We start from the raw sequence: 22584 nt of genomic DNA, 5'->3' as shown, positions 1-22584 counted from the left end.
GGTGCTATATAGCCAACAGTAAACTATAGACAAAAGAGCTGACAAAGCTAAATATTTAAAGAGTACTGCACATCTGTGATGACGCCGTTGGTCAGGACGCTGTTATCAGCTGTAACCTGCATATGAGAAGAGTGCAGAGCGGCAGCTGTGAGCTATAAAAAAATCACGTGTGGTCAGCATAGCAAAGAACCACTCCATTATCTGCTCAGACGTTACCTCAATAGGTTGCTATATTACTGCTCTGAATCTAGGTGAGGTTTAAGTTAACCAAGGGCAAAGGCTCTGTATGACAAACAGATAATAACTGATAATGGCTGCAGCAATTAAAAGCAGGTATTATATGAAGAGGCCCAGAGTGTACAAAGGCCCTCAGCACATCTTAGCCCCATTCTTTGTAAGAAAAGGGGAAAAAAAGTGATGAAACTGCCATGAGCGTCATTGGTTTCTAAATATAGCCTTGTGCATCTATAACCAAGTGTTTCCTCCTCAGACTTTCAGGGCAGAGAGAAGCGATAACAAGGCATATTAAATGTAAACACACGATGCGAGGAACTGCGGGTCAGAGGCTGCCTCCACCTCTGGACTGCCCCTTTCTGTGGTGTTAAGGTTATTATTTTTGAAAGCCCTCAAAAAAGCGTTAACCAATAAAAAATGTAATGGAGGAAACAATGCTGTGGAATGACAGCATTAATAATTAAGGAGACGTATCGCACTCTCACCACAACCTGCATTCTTAAGCACACAGACACAAAAGCGCAGACGGCCGTGTGTCTCCTCCGACTCAAATTTTCACCATAGGCTCCCAAGCAATCAGCCACCCGGAGGCATGCTCGCTCACGAACGCACACTTCACTTATTTAATCTCATTTTGCTTTCTGCGCTTTGATGCCACCGCAGCCACAACCTCTGCCATTCTGCACCGTCCCACGCAGAAATCCCTGAACAGAGAGCAGTTAAAGGCGCCAGCGCCCTGAGCCCTGTAGGTATAAAAGATGTAGAATACCATCATGCCACCTCCCACCGCCCCCACTTCCCCTTTGGGCCGGTTTAGAGTTTTCATTGCTGGACAAAAAGGAGCTGAATGTAGAACTGTGTAAAACCTCATTATGCCTGATGATACTGCAGACAATCTGGACCAATGATGCTGCACTCTATGGTCTCCTGGTAGAATGAGTGCCTCAGGGTTAACATGGTGTCACCGGGCAGGAAAAAAGGAAGTTAATGAAGTTAATGTTTAAGAAGTTCAAAGGGATAATTATAGTCTCTATGTTTTGGGGGGATTTTTTTCTATTTTTCCCAGGTGAGACAAACGCCAGCTTTTTCATTGCTTGCAGTTTGACTGCACCATATGCCAACAATCTCTTTGATTCCACAGATATCCATAAGTGAGCTAAGATAAGCTTCATTTTACATAGAGAAATGCAAAAAAGTCCATCTTTTTCCCCTTAACTGTGTCTTGCTAAGCCCCCTCTCTTCTGCTGAAAACAACCAGCATCCATCTAAAATAATTAGAAAAAGAAAGCCTATTTCTATTTCTATTAGCATATCGCATTAGGTGGGAAAGGCAGGACTAAAAGGAAGAAAACACAATGTCTGGACAATGCCTCAAATAATCCTGAATAGATAATTAGACACACTTGTATAGTCAGAGGCTTCTGTGGGTGGGGTGTCAAAATGCTATAGAACAAAGCCAAAAACAGAGTTGTGATCTGCAAAACAATTAATTCCTCAAACTTCTACCTGAACTCAACGCTGTCTGCGAGATGACAGAGAGAAGACCTATAATATAAAGCATTATGTTCAGAAATGCTGGGATGTGAGACGGTGAGTGGGCGGATTCCTTCACCTGACTTTGACAGGAAAATAATTGGCTTTATAACCACGTAACATGATTCAGGGTTATTATTAATAAATGGTCTGCGTTTATGTGCGTTTCCGTGGGTGGGTGTTTGGTGGAGACTCAGTGAGACACAACTGCGCTACAATGGATGGTGCAAGCACAGTTGTTTTACAGGAGTGTCCCGATTCCCCATTCACTATCCTGCTGGTTGACTGGCAGACAGCAGTTTATCAGCTGCACACACATGGTGTATGACACAATGACTGGCAGAAAGACAGACAGAAAAAGAGGATGCAATATAGTAAAACATGTATTTTCCAGAAACCAAGGATATCCCGATTTGTTGAGAGAAACATTAATATAAAATTGAATACAACAATAACTCCATAGTTCATAATTCATTTCAGAACCATCGAACCAGAGCGAAGGGCATCTCAGTTGTTGTTGTTGTTGTTGTTTACTTGGTGGGTACACATGAAATCAGCCCAGTTCCACTGGCTAACCCCTAATCAAGCTATTACATGAAATATAGATGCTGTGGACAGGCATATCACATTTTCTATATTTAATTCAACAAATAATAACATCAAAGAAGTTTTAGAGGAGTGGCTGGTGAATCATGAGCAGGATGGAGGCGAGGAATCAAAACTTTGCAAAGGTAAAGCATGAATTTACAGAAAAAGTTGGAAAACAGACACGATCGCCTCCATTTTTGCTTGCTAATCACATATAAATGCAAATAACAAGCTCAACCTCTCCACAGTGGGAGATAGATGACGGTAATGAGATATTTATCTTGATGATAAACTGTATCACAGGCCAGGAGTTTCTAATGGTTTAGTTCCATGAGGATTGATGCAGCATGCTTGAGAACACCCACTTGCTTACCACCGTCTAAATTCCCTTTGGAGAAGGAAGTTGAAGATGTCGGACGTGGGCATGGGACGGTAGGAAAGATTCATGCCATGATTATCCTGGTTGAAATAATTGCGATTCACAATGCTATCCCGATAGTTATCAAAATATACTTAAAACTCTTAAAATGTAACTCACACATCAAATCCTTTTTCTTTTTATTAAGAAAAAATATTTTCATTGCTTCACAAATTAGACATCTTGTTTTTTAAACATCCTTTTTTTGTGAAAAACAATCAAATAATCTTAAATAAGAGGATCATAAATCATAAGGGTTCCCTGCATTAAAAAAATAATAAATATGATCAAGCTAGACAGCTATATCAAGTCACTGATGATATTTACAATTATCCCGATAATGTAAATTCACCACAATCAATGTGAGTGTTTTTAATCATGATCCATGATAAAAATCTTATATCATCCCCTCCCTAGTCAGACATTCCCAGTTCACCCTGACTGCACGTTCCATGTCATCGGGAACGTCCAGCTGCTTCCTCTGTTACCAAAACCCAAATTTGATGGGAGGTATATTTGATGATAGTTGATCACCAGTCTTTGCCCTAAAGTTTCCTAGTCTGAGGTGAACTAAGAAGTGTAAATGAAGACCCACTGGAAGTAAACCATGCACTGGAGTCCCCTAAGCAGAAGGATTTAGTCTTCAGGTGTCACTAAGGTGCCCTAAGACTGCAACAAGACTCCAAATAGCTGCTGCACACAAATCAGAGCCATCCTCACTGACACACCACACAGAGGCAAATTTCAATTTCAGCTTCACTTGATGCAGAATCGGCAAAGAAACAAGCGCTGAATTCACCGAACATTGTGGGTGGGGGGCTCAAATGGTAACTAAATCGACAAAAACAGGAAATTGTGCTTAAATGCTGATACAGAGTGAAGTTTTTTCCAACCCTGTGTTTGTGTGCTGAAACTGTGCTGTGTTTTGTCAGCACAGCTTCTAATTTCTCCTCCTCCTGAAATAACATATTTCTCCTATAAACACAATGTGAGTAACCATACAGGGAAACAATAGATAGAATACATCCCATTCATACAATTGTGGAATATAAACACATGAAATTCTAGGGGTTCATAGATCTACATTTGAATTGCCGTGGGATCTGCGAGGGAAACAAAACTGTGAAATGAGGGGGGAAATTATAATACTTTCATGATGCTTGAAGCTTGATTCACATAAATGGATTACTAAATGGGATGGGAGCTATCAGTTTCTCATCTCGGTTCTGCAGCTCACAGTGGCTGTTAGGAGTTTTGTCTGACACAGCCACCAAAATAACACAAACAGTGATTGTTTGCTTTCATTCTTTCCGGTCCTGAGAAGGTGTTTTCACAAAGATTAAACAGGGGCTTGACCAAATCCTTTAATTTAGCGTTAAAGCCACTTCCTTTATCTGTTCATATTTCCTTCTTTCACTTTGAGCTTTTTAATGAGGAGGTGATACAATCCCAAGCATCCTGCGAGCATACCCATCTACCCACCCATCAACTCACCCATTCACTCACCCACACACTCATTCACTCACTCACTGCTTTCATTTAGAGCGACATGGATACACAGCTACTAAGCACAAATTACCAAGATCTCAGACAACCTACTGTCCAACAAATTCATTGATATCCTCTCATTATTAACAGCACATTAAAACACACCAGGAATAAAGACAATGAACACATATCATCTACTTTTGATCTTTTAAACTACAATTATACCTCTGTGTGTTTGTGTGTGTGTGCGTGTGTGTTTGTGTGTGTGCGCGCTTGCATGTGTGTGTGTGTGTTTTAGCTTATGTTTTGTGCACAGGAGAGATAAGGCAAGGTAAGCTGGTGTGGAGATGAGGCTGTTGAACTGGTTAGAAAGCATTCAAGTGAAAAAAAGCACAGTTATGCACCTGGTCTCTGATAAGTGCTATAGGAGGCCGGGAGGTATATCAGAGTGTCTGAGAAAACATGTTGAAGACTGGGCACGGGGCCAAACTGTAAGGCCACCAGCCAACAGTCTGGCCTCCACAGTCTGGCACTGATTTGACCTAGAATTTAAAGCTTAAATCTGCCCTAACCAATACTTTTATACAAACCATTGGCCAAACAACTAGGGAACAGTGTCATGGTGACAAACTCCAACTGTTTAGCATGGTGATACAGAGTCATGTAATAATTCCTTTTGATGCAATGCATTTTAGTGTAATTGAGGAAATAATGGTGGTCCGCCCACAGCTTTACTCTTTTAGTTCAGTCTCAACCTTCTCTTCGCCCTTGTTTCAAGCTGCAAACTGTTAACAGCTCTGATGAAGCTAAGCGTACCCACCAAACGCGATGAACGCGATTGAAACGCGCGACAAATGAAATCGCGTCGCGCTAGACGCTCCAGTTTTGACGCCGGTCCAATATGCCAAAAAACGCCTCATCGCGGCATCGCGTCATCGCGTCGAGCTCGCCCAAACAACAACATTTCTTCCGCCATTTCATTCTCTCGTCGATCATGGCTGAGATAACCACCATCGCTGCACTGTATCTACTCTGGAGAAGTTCCCAGCTTCGTCTGCGGGCTAGGCGCCGACGTCGGTTCTGGGTGCATGCTACCCTACGGAGGCGGCGTGAGCTCGCCGAGTTCCACCGTCTCCTGCAGGAGCTGCGCCTGGACGACGGCCGGTTCCAGCGGTACTTCAGGCTGACTGTTGCCCAGTTTGAAGACCTGCTAACCAGGGTACAGGACCGGGAGGTTTAGCTGCTGCTCTGCCCAGAACTGGTGCTTCATAGCCGGCCATAAGCCCCAGTGATAAACAATCGCAAAAAAAAGGATCTCTGTGTGTGAAAGAGCTGGGATTGATATGTATGTATGTGTGTGTGTGTGCGCGCGCGTGCGTGCGCCCCCCAACTTTGATTATGGGCAATATATAATATAATATAATATATAAATATTGTGGCAAAAAGCGAGGGAACACCAGGACGTCCGTACGTCAGCACGTCGGTGACGATCTCAACGCTGATAGGCTGTCGCGGCGCGTCTTCACGCGAATTCGCCGCAAAAGTTCAATTATTTCAACTCGAGCGATGGCGCGATGGCGCGATGAAGCGATTTTTCGCGTCCATCGCGTCCATCGCGCCGCGCTATCGCGTCCATCGCGTCGCCCGGCGCGATGAAGCGTCTAATCGCGTCTTTGCATTGACTTTACATGTAATCTTGTCGCGCGATGAAGTTTCATCGCGTTTGGTGGGTACGCCCCGCTGCTGCTCACTGCCCAGTGACAAACGGCCCCCAGTAAGCTAGCTGGTGAACATAGCATGCATGTAGCATGATAATTCCCTCAGGAGCTGGTGACGACCAAAGCAGAGCTGAAAGTAAATATTGGACTAACATTCGCCAAGTGCCAAAAAAACTCAAACGAATGCTTCTATTGCTCTGTCTACTAGATGTGTTAGCAACCGTTAGCCAACACACGGCTACTAAATAAGCCATATCTACTAAATACAATAATAATATTACTTAATAACTAATATAACTTTCCCCAAGTGGTCACAAAAAAATGTCAAACAATATATTTGTACGTTTAATATTCACTGTGTGTTAGGGGTGTGAATCTTTGGCTTCACAGTGATTCGATTAACGATACAGTAGTTTGCGATTTGATTGAAGGACGATTTTTTTGTTGTTGTTGTAACGATTCGATTCAATTCGATTCGATTCTGTAAACCACGATTCGATTCAGTAACTTGTAACCAAAATTCTATATCCATGAAATAATGCAAGTGAGACTATCTGTATTCTTCTGAAAGCTGAAAAATAACATATTTATTCTATAAAAAAGGAAACCTTCATAATATTTTATGCTGAATACAAAAATGTAATTAACATATGCTCGGTTATTTTTAACATTTTTCAATAGACTACATGCTGGCAGGGGAGAGAGTGTCTTAAACGTATTAAAACATTAATCATAAGTAAGAATCACGATTCATCCGATTAAATGCATTTATATCGATTATTGGTGAAGCCAAAACGATTCATTCTATTTATTTATTTATTTATTTTAGCAGATTGATTTAGTGGAATCTATAGGACTGACAATCGATTCATCGATTAATCGAATAAATCGTTACACCTCTACTGTGTGTACATAAATTATCATAATTGTCATAGGTGTATTAAAATCTACTGGATCCACAGTAGATACCAAGTGCAAAGCTACGTCACGAGTGTCTGGCTTGCTTTGAAAGTCCCTTATGCTATAAACCTACTCAATTAATCATACATGCAGTATATGGGAACACATTTCTAGCACATTCACATACCACCCTCAAACCAAGCCTCTCTAAACCATGCTCCATTATTCATGAGCCTCACGGTAGCCGGTATGCATAGTACACTCGCCACTCCACAACTCAAATCGATTGGATGTTAGTGTGTTATTAGGCCATCTACTGTACAGGAGCAGCTCTTTAACAACCTGTCATTGCACTCAGGTCAATTGATTGACTGCGACAAGCACTTCTGCCTCACAGCGGCGTGAGGGAGTAAAATCGTATGCTTTCCCACAGTGACATCAGCTCGCTGGACAGACAGAGCTTCACGCTGAAAAAAGATGCACACTTACACTGGCCAGGGTTATGTAACATTGGTGCCTAAAAGGGCATACTACCACATTTTTACACTGAGGGATGCTATTGCTATGCCTTCAGATCGTTTAGTCTGTGTCAGTGCACACATAAGAGTTCATCCTGCCCTCTGACGTCGGGTGTTACACTGTGCATAGTGCCGCAGAGACCAGACTGCTAACAAGATAAGATGGACGGTAAATAATGATGAGCTGAGGATTACAATGAGTAGATCACGACTGATATCTGTGGTGTAAAAATGTATAAAGCGTGCCCATCATCCTCATGAGAGCGGCTCTAATTGTGAACCAAACATCACACATTTGAACCTTGATTTTGTGATAATTTGTTTCCGTGTCGTTTTTCTTTTATGGGGGGTGGTAAGCCTACACCCCCAGTGGTTGGTTGACCTCCCTGCAGGGTCATGAGATGTGGGTGTAACACCCCCAGGGCAGGCGAAAAAGAAGCAGCTGGTGACCAAATACATCAAAGGACACACATGGCAGAAAGTATTATGGGGAATTAGCCGCTGTAAAGTGGGACGCAAAAGACAGTGTTGACGTTAATTTTCAGCCCACATTATATATTGTACAGCTATTGTGTTTTCTTTTAAACAATATCCAAACTTTGTCGCCAGTGCCAAGAATATAAGCTCTGTAGTAAAGACACTAAGGGACAAAGCTAGGATGAAGTCAACAGTATAACCAACAGAGACCTTTGAGAACCGGTCTGCCTACTACACACAGGCTATCTTTAGCATGGCTTTGGTATGCTGACAGAGTTGGATGCGGACGATGGACAATGCCATCGCCGGCACCCTTGCATCACTTTTATTTACTATGATCAACACAGACTCAGTAAAACACGAGGCCAATACCTAGCATAATGGCACCCTCACATCCTGATGATTCATGGGTTTTGTGCAAGAGACTCAAAACCTGCAGTTAGCTGATAAAACACAAAAAGGTTTGCAGAACTAGAGAGGAATACCAATGGATTTCAGCATTCAAAGGGAACCCTCTCGCCTTCGAACTGCTTTGTGTGAAAACCTGCCTCTGACTATCATGAATATGAGAAAGAAACATTACACCCACAAAAGGTGAAAGGGAGTAAAATCCCGCTTATTTTCTAGAGATAATGGTACATTTTCTGACTAGGAAGTGGACCCTATTACCTCCTGTGAAGAGATGGAAGCTCAAATAAACAGATGGGTAGATGTGCAAGCACGCACGTGCATGCACTCACACACAAACACTCGTGGCGCATTATTCATGCAGTGGGGTGCCCCAAAATGTATCCGTGTGTGTAAATGTCATCAGTAAATGTCAGTAGCTTTTTGAGGCCTGTCCTGAGGACATGGAGCCCAGCATATGGGCCCTGGGACTCAGGCACATCTTCATTTCCTACTACTTCATCTATTCTTAATCTACTTTAAAGACCTCATCTGCTCATGTGATGAATTAAACAACACGAGTGGGGGGTCTTTTGACAAGCAGACAGCAACAAAAAAAGGAGGACAGTTATGTTCACGAGATGATGGCCATCCACTATACTAAAAAGAAGAGAAAAGAAGAAAACTCCTGTCAACGATAGCATAAACTTGTCTATTTGGAAGAAGGTTACGAAATAAGTATTATAGAGAAAAACTGTTAAAAAAATTTGAGACATCCTGGAAACACTGGAGACACGCACACTGCTTAAACCTTTACACCTGTGTTTCTAACGGATCCTTTTTTTTTATAAGAACAGGCGTGAATCCTGAATAATTAACTACAGCTTTAACTCCTTTAATGTGGCTAAAGGAGCCTCAGGGATTAAAAGGTATATCCACATCGTCTTCATATAATCTCATATTTTCTGTACCTCGATGTAGGAAGCGAGCCTGGGGTAGACCCTGTAGGGTCCCAGCACGTGAGACAGAGGGGTGGTGCAGGGGAAGCTGGTGGTCACAGCATGGCTCACTTCAGGCAGAGAAAACACCTTGAAGCCGAACTTCTCATACATCTTCTGCAGTTCTTCATCGGGCTTCTCTTCACCCTCACACAGGACGCTGCCCACCACGTAGCGGCATTTCTCTGCTGGCCTCTGAGGGGACAGAGAGAGGATATTACCAGTGAGTCAAAATGAGTCACACCAGTAGAAACTCGTTTATTCAACAATCGAACAGGGCAAGGTAATGCCCTCTGTTGGAGGAACAATATGAGATTTTTCATGTACTTATATTGTATTTAACTGTAGCACATTTCTGTAAGATTCAAGACAGATAAATATTGATCTATTGCATATTTATTATATTTCATTTTCTTATAAACAAGGACATGCAATTTGTAAAGGCATAAAAACAAAATACTCTAAGACACACTCAAAGACTTCTGCAATATGTCAAACTTTTCATCCATATTTATTTCAGAATCAAAAAGCCAATAAATTAAAATGATGAAAAATGACTACACAAAAATAACTGAACTCTCCGTTTCATTAATGACGCATGTACAGACGACCAATCTGTTCTTTCATGTGTCATTATGTTAACCCATAATTATTCATAACAATAGCAAGAAGGCTCAGAGCAAAGATGTAACCCGTGTGTCACTGGTGCTGTAATGCTGCACGTGTGTAGAAAAAAAAATAGAAGTTGTTTGATTTAAACTTGTGGAGACGTTGCACCATCGCATAGTTTTAAGTGTCCCAGAACATGGAGCTGCCAGTTCTGGTAAACATCCCAGAGCTCCAACAGCCAGGTCACATATGTGGCAGTTCAAAATTGTATCTGACTGCACATCATGTTAGTCAAGTGTGGCTGACATGGTCACTTGTTTTGTACACCATGCTCTTTGCAAAAATATATAATTTAAAAAATATTAATAATACTTGTTCTCTTGCTGGAAGAAATTAAGCAAAGATTATATGTAGAATAAAAATAGGCATCCGAAGCCTCTACTGTGTTCCATTCACTTCTGTACAGAATAAAAATAAAAGTAAATGTCATGTTGACACAACCACAGGCGAACAGAATCTTCACTGTGACAGATTGCCCAATTCAAGCAAATTTTGTCTCTGCAAGTTGAATTTTATATTGCTTTTAGAATTGGGAACCAGTGGCGGCCTGGAAGGCAAGATAAATACATTTTGAATCCCCAAAAAGTAAAAATAGTATATGTAATCTGTACCAAATGAGATGAAACAGAGGGGAAAAGCCTGGTGTGGTCCTTTAAGACTTGCTACTGGTTTGTGCTCTGTGACAGTGGCCGTCTGCAAAGAGCTGGCACTGAGAGAGCACAGATGGGAGTCAGCAACACTCATCTTCATGTCCCTGGCATCCTAGCTCAATTATCACATCTAACTGCCACAACCTTCTCTTCTTTTCCTTCTCATTTCTCACATTCAGGGTTATTTTTGACTGTGTTGCTACTACCCTGCACTGCTCTGACTGCCCTACTTTGTTCATACAGCAGTTTTTGCACCGTAACTCAGCGTTGCTGGCTCCCGGTGAGACTCCCCGGCTGAGATTAATCTCTTTGAGCAGCCCGAACCTAACCCTCAGTGCTTCTTAACGTCTGCATCATGTAGGTAATAATAATGACTGACACTGCCTGTTGAGCATGAACAGATCATCTTTACTGTCACCTGACAGAGCCCCTTGCCACCCCAATAGTGAGTCAGAGAACACAGATCGCCTGCTTTTGACATGGAATTATGCATTGAAGGCAGCACGAGATACATTGGATCTATTTACACCGAAGCAATGAGTCATTGCAAATACAGGAAGTCACAATGGCTGTGTTAAAACTGTCTGAGTAAGTCAATACAGCAATGTGACATTGAAGATGTATCTATTTTAAGGCCTCGTACCATATAAAAAATTATATCTTTAAAAAAAACATGAGTTTTAAGAAAGATCTATTTGACAAAATCATTATTGAAAGCAGAAATCATTTTAATATAATTATATTCTATTATAATTATTATATTTCTATATAATTATAATTATTATATAGATAATTATTATATAATATACCAATTATATATACCAATCCATATTTAGAGCAGCTGGGTGGTTTCTTCTACAGGAACCTTTCAAAAGAACGTTTTTAGGTACTTTGTTAGTACTTTGTGATGTCCCAGGAACTATTAGGAAAGGATTTGCAGTGTGGCATCTACATTTGTCAACACTCAAATTACCTGTAAAAAAAACCCTCATCCTTAGCTGTACTTGTACTTGTACGTTTAGTGCTATTTAGCAAATGTTATTATACTAAGATGGTGGATAATATATTCATTAAACCTGCTAAACCTTATTGCATTACACAACTATCACTTTAAGGGGAGAAATGTGCCATTCGACAGGGGAGCAGCTTTTGAAAGCAGCAAGTACAAGCTCTTTCATTAGTTGGTCATGTGATCAATCGCCATTGTTTTAATTCACTCGTTGATAGAAAGTATGATAAAAGAAAATTAAATAGATGCAAATGTTAGGGAGCAACTTTAAATTAATATTCCATCACCATAGCAACATATCGTAATTTCTTTTTGACATACTGCCATTCCATCGTACTGTTTGTCCGTTTTCCACGGTTTGTTTTCTGCTGTCTACAAGGTGTTGTCCATCTGCCGACTACCAGCTGCCTGATTCCATGTGAATGCAGCATTAAGTTCAGCCTCAAAAATCCCACTTATTCTTGTTGACATCATGATATGTCAAATACATTGCTCTTCATAGAAGTACATCTTGAATACATTTAATGAAGAAAATGTTATAATAACAATCATTTTGTAAAACAATAATGAATATGGTCATACACACACACACACACACACACACACACACACACACACACACACACACACACACACACACACACACACACACACACACACACACACACACACACACACACACACACACACACACACACACACACACACACACACACACACAAATATACTGAAATTTCCCTCAGCCCTATGAAATATTGACATTTGGCCTTTTTTTAAACAATGAAATTGTACTTTATACAGTTTCATCTAAAGAGGTGCAGGGGTTGGTCAGCATTGTGCCCTTTGCTACACATCACATTACTCCTGTACACAGCTACTCTTGTCGACACTAGTGGTCTATGATAAGACAACAACAATAACCGTTCAACACAGAGGGGGTAACAACTGTCCTTCCACGGCCGTTCTTCAGTATCTAACCATCTCGCCATCACTCATGCTCTCTGCGCTGATAGACTACAGTGTGTTAGCCAAACCAGCAGTTCACTAATGATATCATCCAGGACTCTAGCTATCATTCACATCCCACACAGTGGCAAGAACAAACAGCAGCTCACTGCATCTCATCTCTGCTTCCCTCCAGATAACACACCCCAGAGACTACAGGCAATTAGGAAAGAGAAGAGCACCACGCCATGTACTTGACTTGCATTGTCTTCCCCACCAACGTTGTTTTGTTTGTGTCTGAAATTCTAACACCAACAAAAGGAAGACATTCTCAGACACTGGGCAGCAGCACTCTGAAGGCAGCTGCTGCCAAAAGCTATATTTTGGAAAACAGCTTGGGATTTAATTTCCTGCAGGTAGTTGAGGAAAGCCCACTGTGGCTTTTGATTGACCTGGGTGAGAAGAAGAGAGTGTGATAATGGTGGAGGTTTTACCTCTGTAACTGAACACTGATGTTTGGTTTTTATGCCCAGCTGCAGAAAACCAGTTAACAGTGACTCGTAAACACTGAATATATATTGAAGCTACCTGCAAGATTAACACAAACGTTTAATTCCATCTGACAACGTCTCCGCTGATTTCATGAAGGCAAACACAAATTTCCCAAAGCTAGGGAAGTTCATTAAATCAGGGGGGAAAAAAAGACATTTACAGCAAACTTTAGTCGAGGTCATGGCCCATGGGACTCCAAGAGGTCTTCCCACACAAATGGTGCCATTCCCATCGCTACCAGATTCCTTTAAGCTAGGTCTCCAAGGGCCTGTTGGGAAAGAAAGTAATTTCAAAAGCAATTCTTTGCTTGAGGGTACAAGGGCCTTTTTTTGATGGATGGGAGCACTCCAACAATAAAAACAAAAAAGTTATGGCTGACAGAGGTAATTCTTTATCAGCAGACACATAATGAGGATTTACTCTTTCCTCCTCTTAGCCCTGCATGTCTTCCCTCCTGGCTATCAGCACTTGTGATGCATCGGTTGGAGTAAAAGTGTCGGCCCCGTGTACAAACGGTCATTTCTGAAGCGTTGGCTGATTGGGGAGGACAGCAGCTAAGCAGGCAAGCGGCCAACACTCTGCATTTACTGTAAAGACAGGGTCGTAATGAGTATACAATACTCTGCCTGACCGAGGACCATCTCCACGCTCATTAAAAAACACAACTGCCAAGCCACTGATCAACAAAATAGGGGGCTAAATTAGCAGAGTGGAAGCGATTAAAATTGCACAGCAGAGCAAAACATCAGCTCCCTCTTTAAACCAACTATATAAACTAAGTGAAGGCAACACAGCAGCATTGCTGTGAGTCAGGAAAAAAGTAATGACATGTGAGTTTACTTTTCTTTTTTTACAAGCCGACTTGTAGCATGCAATTCATAAACTTAGAAAGTTTCGTTGAGATTAAGAAATTAACACAAAAACATCACATTTGCCCTTCATGCTCTTGTTTTCAAACTGGGCTAACCATCATACCAGAATGGAGTTAAAAGGCTGTGATTGTACAAGGGTCCTTCACTGCATTGTAGTCAATAAATCTGCAAATGTAGGGCTCGTCTGGACTCCAACCCCATCTTCACATCAACATCTGCAGTGAAGCACGACAAGCAGCAAATGCGGCATTCATAAAGGACACATTAAGTCTGTGAAAAGCATGTAATGACCCCAAAAGTTCCACAGTCCGATTGCATCGGATAAATGTATCACCCCAACCACACATCACTGCCTTTGCTGGACAGCTCTCTCTATCTGTCCAGCAGTTTGCAGTATAATTATATTTCTGTATCTGGAGCACAGAGAAGGATGGTGTTTAGGGCACTTCCAAGAACAAGCGAAGAACCTGTCACAAGTGAAGGAAGAAGACAGAGGACTGCGGGATAAGCAATCTCTCAACAAGAGCCGTCTTTTCCCTCAGTCTGTCAGAGCGATAACCCGTCTCAGCTGATTGGAAAACCGTTCGCCCTCCCACAGGCGGATGAGGCAGCGGAGACAAAGTCACCAGGAGGGAAATTGAAACTAATAGGGCTGCGGAGCATTGGGCCCACAGGTATGCTGTGATGGGTTGTTTGCAGCTGAATTAATGGAGTGGCAATTGCAGTGAAGCAAGTATGCTCACCCAAACAAATGCAGTTAAAGCAAAGCGACGCTTTGGGATTTGTCGCACTGATTGAGACGACATCACGCCACTTGAATGTGCCACCGCGTGCCATGATTGGGAAAATAATATGAGAAGTTGTGAAAGTATGGCGCTTAACCACCCAAATCAGATTATATATATCAACTGCAGTGATGAAGCATGGGCCCCAATGGCACCTTGAGTTGGGACCCAGTGGAAATCTTTTTTCTTTGGTCTCTCTCTCTCTCGTTCTCGTTTTCTCCTTTACCAAGTGCAGCTCTGTGCCTTTAGGCTTTGCTCAGACTTAGCTGGTAATTACACATGGCATCCTGGGAGTTCTGGCATGTATAATTACTGGCGTGGATAAGCAGCCTGCTGGAGGCAGGTTTTTTCCTTTTGCCACAATCACTGAGTTGGTTCACCACTCCTCGGCCAGCTGGACATAGTGTGGCACTTCTCCAGCCAGATGTCACAGAGCAGGCACATAATCTTCTCTAATAGGAGACGTGAATGAATTCCTCCCTCCTCTGCCTCAGCTCACTTCCTCCTAATGTTCGACTCTCGTCCTCCACCTCCTTGCCTTCTGTGGAGCAGCTCTGATAAATATTCAGCCATGTAATCCAATATCTTGCGTATCATAACACGGGGTGAAGAGCCAATACATGTCACAGGATTGATGGCGCAGAGGATGTCGAGGCCTTCTTCACCATCTTGTTTCACTGACTAATCCTAGCATGTCAGCATGTAGACTGATGTCTTCCTTTCTACAGTTTGTGAGGAACAGATCAAAATGGCATCCTAAAACAACAGTTGTGTTCCCGGGCGACAAAAAGAAGCTCCCCGTTTAATAGATTCGGTCTGGATTTCTGCCTTCTCGTTTTTTGCAGTCTCTCACTCAGTGTAGAGATGTCCATAAACATTAATGCGGTGCTTTACTATAGGGAGTGCCTGCATGTCCACAATCTTGCATAATATTGACTTGAAGACCTGTGGGACCAGACTTCAGAGTATCAGCGTATTTATTTCTCATTTTATATCCACCTTTAAAAGCAGCAGCTCCTCGCCAGAAGCCCCCCTTTCATGTTGTTGCCGTCGACAGACAGACAAGCAGCAGTAAAATGCTAATAAATTTGACTGGGAGTGCAGTGATGCTCGGCGCTCTGATCTGAAATTCCGATTGATGAATTGGAGCACTGCAAGGCTCTCAAGGTGAGTCAGACTCCTACCAATTTATACCCCCTCTTCCAAGGCAGTTCAACATCTCGCCTCATCTCTCATTGCCACTACCATATAAGTCTACACATGACATTTCATTTTCTCCTACTTGTAATGGGGAGCCACAAGTAGGTTTGCTTCAGATGCTAATGCCAAGTTGAAATTCAGCAGATCAGAGGATAAACCAAACAGCAGCTCTAGTTCAGCCCTGATAAAGACACAACGTGTTATCAGTGTCAGAGGCATTAGCTGCATCACCGTACCAATAATGGACAGACCCCAGCAGACAGCATTTAAATAAATAGTCTATCCATATATTTGTACTACCTACTAATTCCATCAAGATAAAGAAGATGAGATGGATTCTTACTCTCCGTTGGTCTCTGAGCATTCACTGCTGTCTGTCCACTCTATGAATTTTGCTCACGGGCAGGCTGCCTGTTGATTTTTTACTCCTTGCACTTCAACAACATAACAAAGGGCTACAAACCACAAATTCAATGAGTTGGCCCGTTCTTTATCCGGACTGGGAATCATTCAATTCTTATGTCAAAGCCGCATTACAGCAGAACCTAAGGCAACTCTGCCTTGAATTGTTAGGTGAGTTTAAAGTGAAATCCCCAGCGTTGTGAGTCACTTTCCAGTTAGCTCCGCACAGCCAGACCTATCAGACAGTGCTGTGTCAACACTAAAGGAAGGTCTGGCTTCACATAGTATTATTCTAGTATTGCGGGGGGGGATGCTTTGGCTTGTTTGTATTTCTTTAAAGGGACGGTGTGTATATTCACCTGAAAAAAGGAGTTTACCTTAGAATGAAGCTTTTATATAATTTATGAGCGGGTTCTCATCACCGTGGTGGCTGCCATATTTCTACAGTAGCCCAGCCTAGACAGCGCCATTCATGTTTGCACATTTTCACCTTGGCCACTGTAGCTGCTCTGCATGCATGCATTCAGTTGGTTGCAATCTGTAATGATTTATGACATTATGATGTCACCACATCACCTTGAGCAGCACTAAGCACAGGATGCATTGACTGCTCTTGCAAAATACACTACTTAAAGGGAACATTTAATCATCCCAGTTTGACACCACGTCAGTTAAACTTCAGATATATCAATCTGTCCATTCAGGAAGTCATTGTAAATCAATTTCACCGGCTTCGGTGCAAATGAAAGTGACAACAGGTGCAAGAGAGAAGCAAAAGCAACCAAAAAAAAGGGACTTTTATTACTCTCTCCTCATCCTTCCTGACTGATTCTTCTCTAGTTTTGTGTTCTGCTAGTGTCCTTGTCACTACTTGTAGCATTAGGCGCTACCGGCAACCCAATCAGGTTCACAGGTAGTCCGGCTCCTTTTGCCGTGTCTCCCAGCACAGTCTCAAGAGCCTGGAGGAGATACCAGGCTGTTAGACGAGGAAAGCTGGACAGGCCGTAGGAGGGCTCGGCACAGTGCAGCTCGAGTGGCATTCACCAGAGAACACCAGAATTGGCAGGTCTGCTATTGGCACCCGTTCTCTTCACAGAGGAGAGCAACAAATTATGCAATGTACAAGAGTAAAGATTTTCTACTTGAATAGGTCGTTCATCAAGATCGGATGTGTGATTTAAGTGTTCCCTTCATTTTTTAGAGCAGAGGAGATAGCAGCCATATCGAGGAGGGGGAGGAGAATGCCCGCAAAAATAGGCAACCAATGGAAGTCTCACTGTTTACATCCAGTGAGTCAGACTGTTGTTCGGTTGACTAACCCGTAGCCAAACTGCTCGACTGTTCAGCCCCTCGGGCTTTTGTGATAATAAATTATGGCAAATATGAGTACACATGCAAACACACACATGCATGACATGATTTAGTGCTAATTAGTGTTACAGCAAATGCTTCAAGTGAGTTAGGTGAGGATGTCCACCAACCACTGCAAGCAGAGCAGACCAGTGAAATCAAACAGTCCACTCTCTGACACTCTCTCACAGCTGTCCAGAGAGATGTCGGACTCCCCAAGCCTACAGTATGAAGCCACAATAACAGAAGCCTGCTCTCTTCACAGCCAGTCATTAACGTGATCCATTGTTGTGGTTCATTCTGAGTGCTAGTCCTCGGGACACAAGGATCTATCAGCTTTTATTGTAGTCATCAAACAGGGATTATATTACAAATTGAATGTGAGGTGAATGCAAATGAACTCGGAAAGCCACAAGAGTAGTGTCACAGTGACCAATTCATGCACAGTCACTTTCCTGGATTTGACGTACTCAATATACAATATTCTATGATGAAATCCACATTTGACTGAATGTATTATATGAGGCTGAGTCACATTACTTGGAGCCATGGTAATAAAATGCAATATAAAGATCAGTGTGGTTTTGAGGATGCGCCTAAGTCCCACAAAACCCATTCGGATGCTAACCCTGCCATCTGGTGGCTGTTGTGCGCAGGAAGCAAACAGGCTTATAATGTTAGTACAGGGTAGAGGATGTGGTACCAAGTATACTCACTAATTAATAATATTTTCTGATTAAATGCTCCAATGCAACAAGCTTAGATGTGGCTTTTACTGATTTAATGGAGAAATGTCAGAGCCGTTTTAGTGGTTCATGAATACTTCTCAGTATTCTGATTTAATTAACATTTGTTAGTTGCTGTTTATACTGGATGCAGAGGCAACCTTAAGTATTGAGGTCAAGTGTAAACACAAGCAAGCTGCAAATTCCACTGTGAGTCATGAAAATGTAGCAACAAGTGTTGACTTCCCCTTAAAACGTATTTATTCTTTAATTAGTGTATTAGCGTCTTGGGCCGAGTCCCTTAAAAACAAGTATTAACATTTACTTGACATTCCATATCAGCCAAAGTTCAGCCAAATGGCATCTCTCTCATTTTGAGTTAACTCGTATGGCTGGTGGTGAGTAATCAGACTTTTGACCTTTGTAAACAAAGGTCAACAAACTCTCATGTCCCAAGACAAACATTGGAAACAGCAAGCAGTTACGATTTGCTGCTTCAGTGATAGAATGCCAGTCAAGATTTTAGAGCATATACTGTAAGCCTCCATCACTCGATCTATGCTTTAATTCATTATAACATGTAAAAATGTTTGAGCATGAGACTGACTTATTCTTTTGAATCGGTAGACAAAGTTTTTTTAACTAACTTTTCTAGTTCTGTAGGTCTAGAACTCAAAGGCTGATTGAATATTTGGCTTCTGAACTTGAATGATTAAGTTAATGAAATATATCACCACAAGGAAGTTAGAACTCCATACATTTCAGATTATTTCAAAATAGAAACAGACCCCGGGACTGATTCATGAATTCTGTACAGAAATCTAATTGCCCTGCAGAGACTTCTGAACACTCTACAATGGGCCCTTATGAACCAGACTCTCCATAAACTCTGAGAACAGCAAAAAAAGTTTTAAAAGCTTGTCAATGAGCCTCCTGCCACAACTTTCCACTGGTATGACTCACAGTTTCCACTAAAAGCCTTTACTTAAAGAAGGACAGCATGCTACAGAGAACTGGCAGGGGTAAACAGAAAGACAAACTCAAAGTGCTGCAGTGTGCCGCATTCTTTATTCCAAAGGGTAAAGGATAAATGGTCCTGCGTTTATAGTGCTTCTTTCTCGTCCTCCAACCACTCAAAGCTTTACACTGCATGTCAACATTCGTACACTGATGGCGGAGGCTGCCATGCGAGGTGCCATCTGCTCATCAGGATCTAAACTAACACATTCACACACTGATGGCACAGTAAAGAGCAATGTGGGGTTAAATATCTTGACTAAGGACACTTCTTCATGCAGGCTAAGGAGCAGAGGATCGAACTGCTGGTCTTTCAATAAAAACAGGGACCCTGCTCTATCTCTGAGCCACAGCTGCCACATCAGAAGGAACCAGAACTCATATTAACAATTGACTTAATAATACTAACTAACCATAGTTATATATGTACTGTATGCACCTTGTCAACTATTCAGACTGAGTAAGTGTGAGCATTTGGCTGATGTGCCAAAAGACGCTATTTTTCCATACTGTCATCTGACTCATCACTTAAAAGTCAGCCGAAACAATATAAACTTAGCTTGGAGCTAATTAAAAGCAAACAATGCTGTACTGTTCATTTTGTTGAGTCATGAATCAAGCTATGAACAGGCAATATTCTGCCTTAAAATGTTAGTACTCTCCCTGCATCAGTCTGGAACAATAAACATTCCCGTGTCACAAGCAGCTGTTGTGAGGACATTTCTTGTTGACTAAAAACACAACATGTGATGAATGACTGGATGTGAAATGAGACAACAGCAGATCTCAGCTGAGGAATGAGCCATCTAGCCTACACCAAAATACATTTGGGTTGGGATTAGGATCAGAATGACAAAAGGAGATTAATAACTTCTCGCATCTGGAGTGTGATTGTAACTTCATAACCATTTAGACTCAAAAGGTAGAGACCCACAGACATGTTCTCATCAGACACATGTGAAGAGGCTGTGTTTGCCCTTCTAGTTTGGATAAGAGGAGGCACCCTGGCCCCACTGATGACATGGGGGGAAAGTATCAACAGTGCAACGTGGCATTAAACAGCTGACTGGTTTCATCATCCAGGCTCAGTTCCTTCAAAAGGCCGCTTGTACATTTAACCCCTGAGCCATACCTGCTAAATTACAGTGAAATCAAGTTGTACTGCACATCACATCCATGTCAAATCTCCAAGACCTTCAGACAAGGACATTGCTCAGAAGATAAGACAACCCCGCAAGGTATTTAAAACCTTGTGCAACTTTAAAAAGCTAAACAATAAGATGCTTGTTCAATAATTGCTGTACGGAGAGTTAAGGAGCAACAATTTTGATAACATTTTAGTTATTTTAGTCCTTTTTAAAGCACAAATGCAAAAACGGCTGCTGGGTTGCGCTTCTCAAAAGTGACAAATCGGCTGCATTTCTTTGTCACATGGGACAGTAACCAAATATATGTTGGTTTTAAACTAATAGCTGGACAAAAGAAGCCACTTAAACATGCCAACTTGGCCTCTATAGCCAATTTTACATTACAGGAATGTAGCTGAGTACACTACAACTCATAACAACATAGAACTTTCACAACTCATTAGATCCCAACTAAAATTCTTAAATTCAAAGTTTTAAATTAAACATATCACCCCCTTCCTGTGACCTTTATGACTCTGGTCAGGTCAAACAAAGCGTATCTCAGCAACTTGTAACATGTTATCAGGGAACAGAGTACATTGTTTTTTTGGTTATGTCATGAGGTCACAGTGCTCTGTGGTTGAGTCCTGGGGGCCTCACCTGCTTGGGGTCATCGTAGAAGACACCGACGGTGCTCAGCTGTGGTCCGATACTGCAGCTCTCCGTGTAGGCTGCACCGCAGTCCTTGTACGATCCCTCTCTGAACTTATAGGCGATGGTAACATTTCTGACAGGTGGTGGCCCGGTCTTTATAATCACGTCACTCAGTAGTCCCGAGTACAGCAGGAAGCCACCCACCGTCGCAACCAAACACAACAGAAGCACGACCAACAGAAACACCAGGATTAAGTCAGACATCGTTTCTCCTCAAAACGGTGAAGCTCCAGCCAATGTAATTAGCAAATATCCAGCAAGGCTAAAACACGTCCTCCTCCGGGTCACACACACACCGAGACTGGTCCAGTAGCTTCAAACGATAACACAAACAGTGTAGCTATTCACGAAACGGGGTCAACTTTGGCCTCAACAGTCGCAAAGACCCGTCAGGGAAGAGGAAACACTCGTTCAAGTTGACAGAAAAGGCAGTTTGTTTGTGGTGTTTCCGCAAACACGGAACATGCTTCCTGGATGGACCATTCTCGTCCACAGAGGAGGGGTGGCTGGAAAGGTTTTTTTTAATTCAATGTTTCGCATATATTAATCACACAGTTGAAACATAAAGTGTATATATATTAACTTATAATATATAAATACCCCTCCTCTTGATTAACGTGAGATATGGTTAGTGCGTACAGCATATGGTTTTACGGCAAAAAAAAAACCTCGTTTCATTACGATGGTTCAACCCAAGCATTGTGTGCAGAAAAATAGTAGCGCCGTAATAAAAATCGGTGGATAATCGAGTTTTCATTCCGATATTTTGTCCCTTCACGGATTCTCCTGCTCTATACATTATGTGAGGGATTATTTTCCGTGCTATCAGACAGTTTTCCGTGTTGCTTGTTGTGACGGAAGAGTCAAACTGTTCAATTAGTTCAGAACACATTCTGTAAACATGTTAGGACAGAATCAGGATTGTAGTCACATTTAATTGGTCACTAATTAAGTGACCAATTAAATGTGACTACAAAGTAACTATATCTAACTGAGGTGACTCCCCAACATAAGTGGTGTGACAGACTTTCAAAGCAAACATGACAGCTTTCATTGCTCGCTGCAAAATGTTCAAAGCTGAGTGATGTTAAATCTGCCTGACGAGATTTAAAGCTGCATTAATATACGGTTGACCACTAGGGGGCAGAAAACTACTAAGCATGCTGTTGGATACACAGCTGCAAGTATATTAGGCCTATTGGTGTATACAATAGAACTGATTGATTGGAACATATGGCCAATATACTGGCCAACAATTTTCAAATTCACAATTAAAATACCGGTATGTTCAATCACAATGGGATTTGT

The 22584-nt window shown here is 41.9% G+C and overlaps 1 protein-coding gene across 1 annotated transcript in view; it reads right to left on the bottom strand.

Annotated features, from left to right (window-relative positions):
• Positions 1-21699, bottom strand: part of tex264a (testis expressed 264, ER-phagy receptor a) — a 57574-nt gene extending 35875 nt beyond the window's left edge. Inside the window, exons 1-2 of the mRNA XM_084020414.1 lie at positions 21223-21699; positions 9233-9454 (exon numbers count right to left, since the gene is read on the bottom strand). Of these exons, the coding sequence (XP_083876540.1) occupies positions 9233-9454; positions 21223-21480 (480 nt within the window). The 5' untranslated portion in view covers positions 21481-21699. The remainder of the gene's footprint in view (positions 1-9232; positions 9455-21222) is intronic.
• Positions 21700-22584: the final 885 nt, after the last annotated feature.

The sequence above is a fragment of the Eutrigla gurnardus genome (genome assembly GCF_963514095.1).
Source record: "Eutrigla gurnardus genome assembly, chromosome: 2".
NCBI classification, from domain to species: Eukaryota; Metazoa; Chordata; class Actinopteri; order Perciformes; family Triglidae; genus Eutrigla; species Eutrigla gurnardus.
Note: the sequence above shows the minus strand (reverse complement) of the source record. Positions and strands in the feature narration are given on the sequence as shown.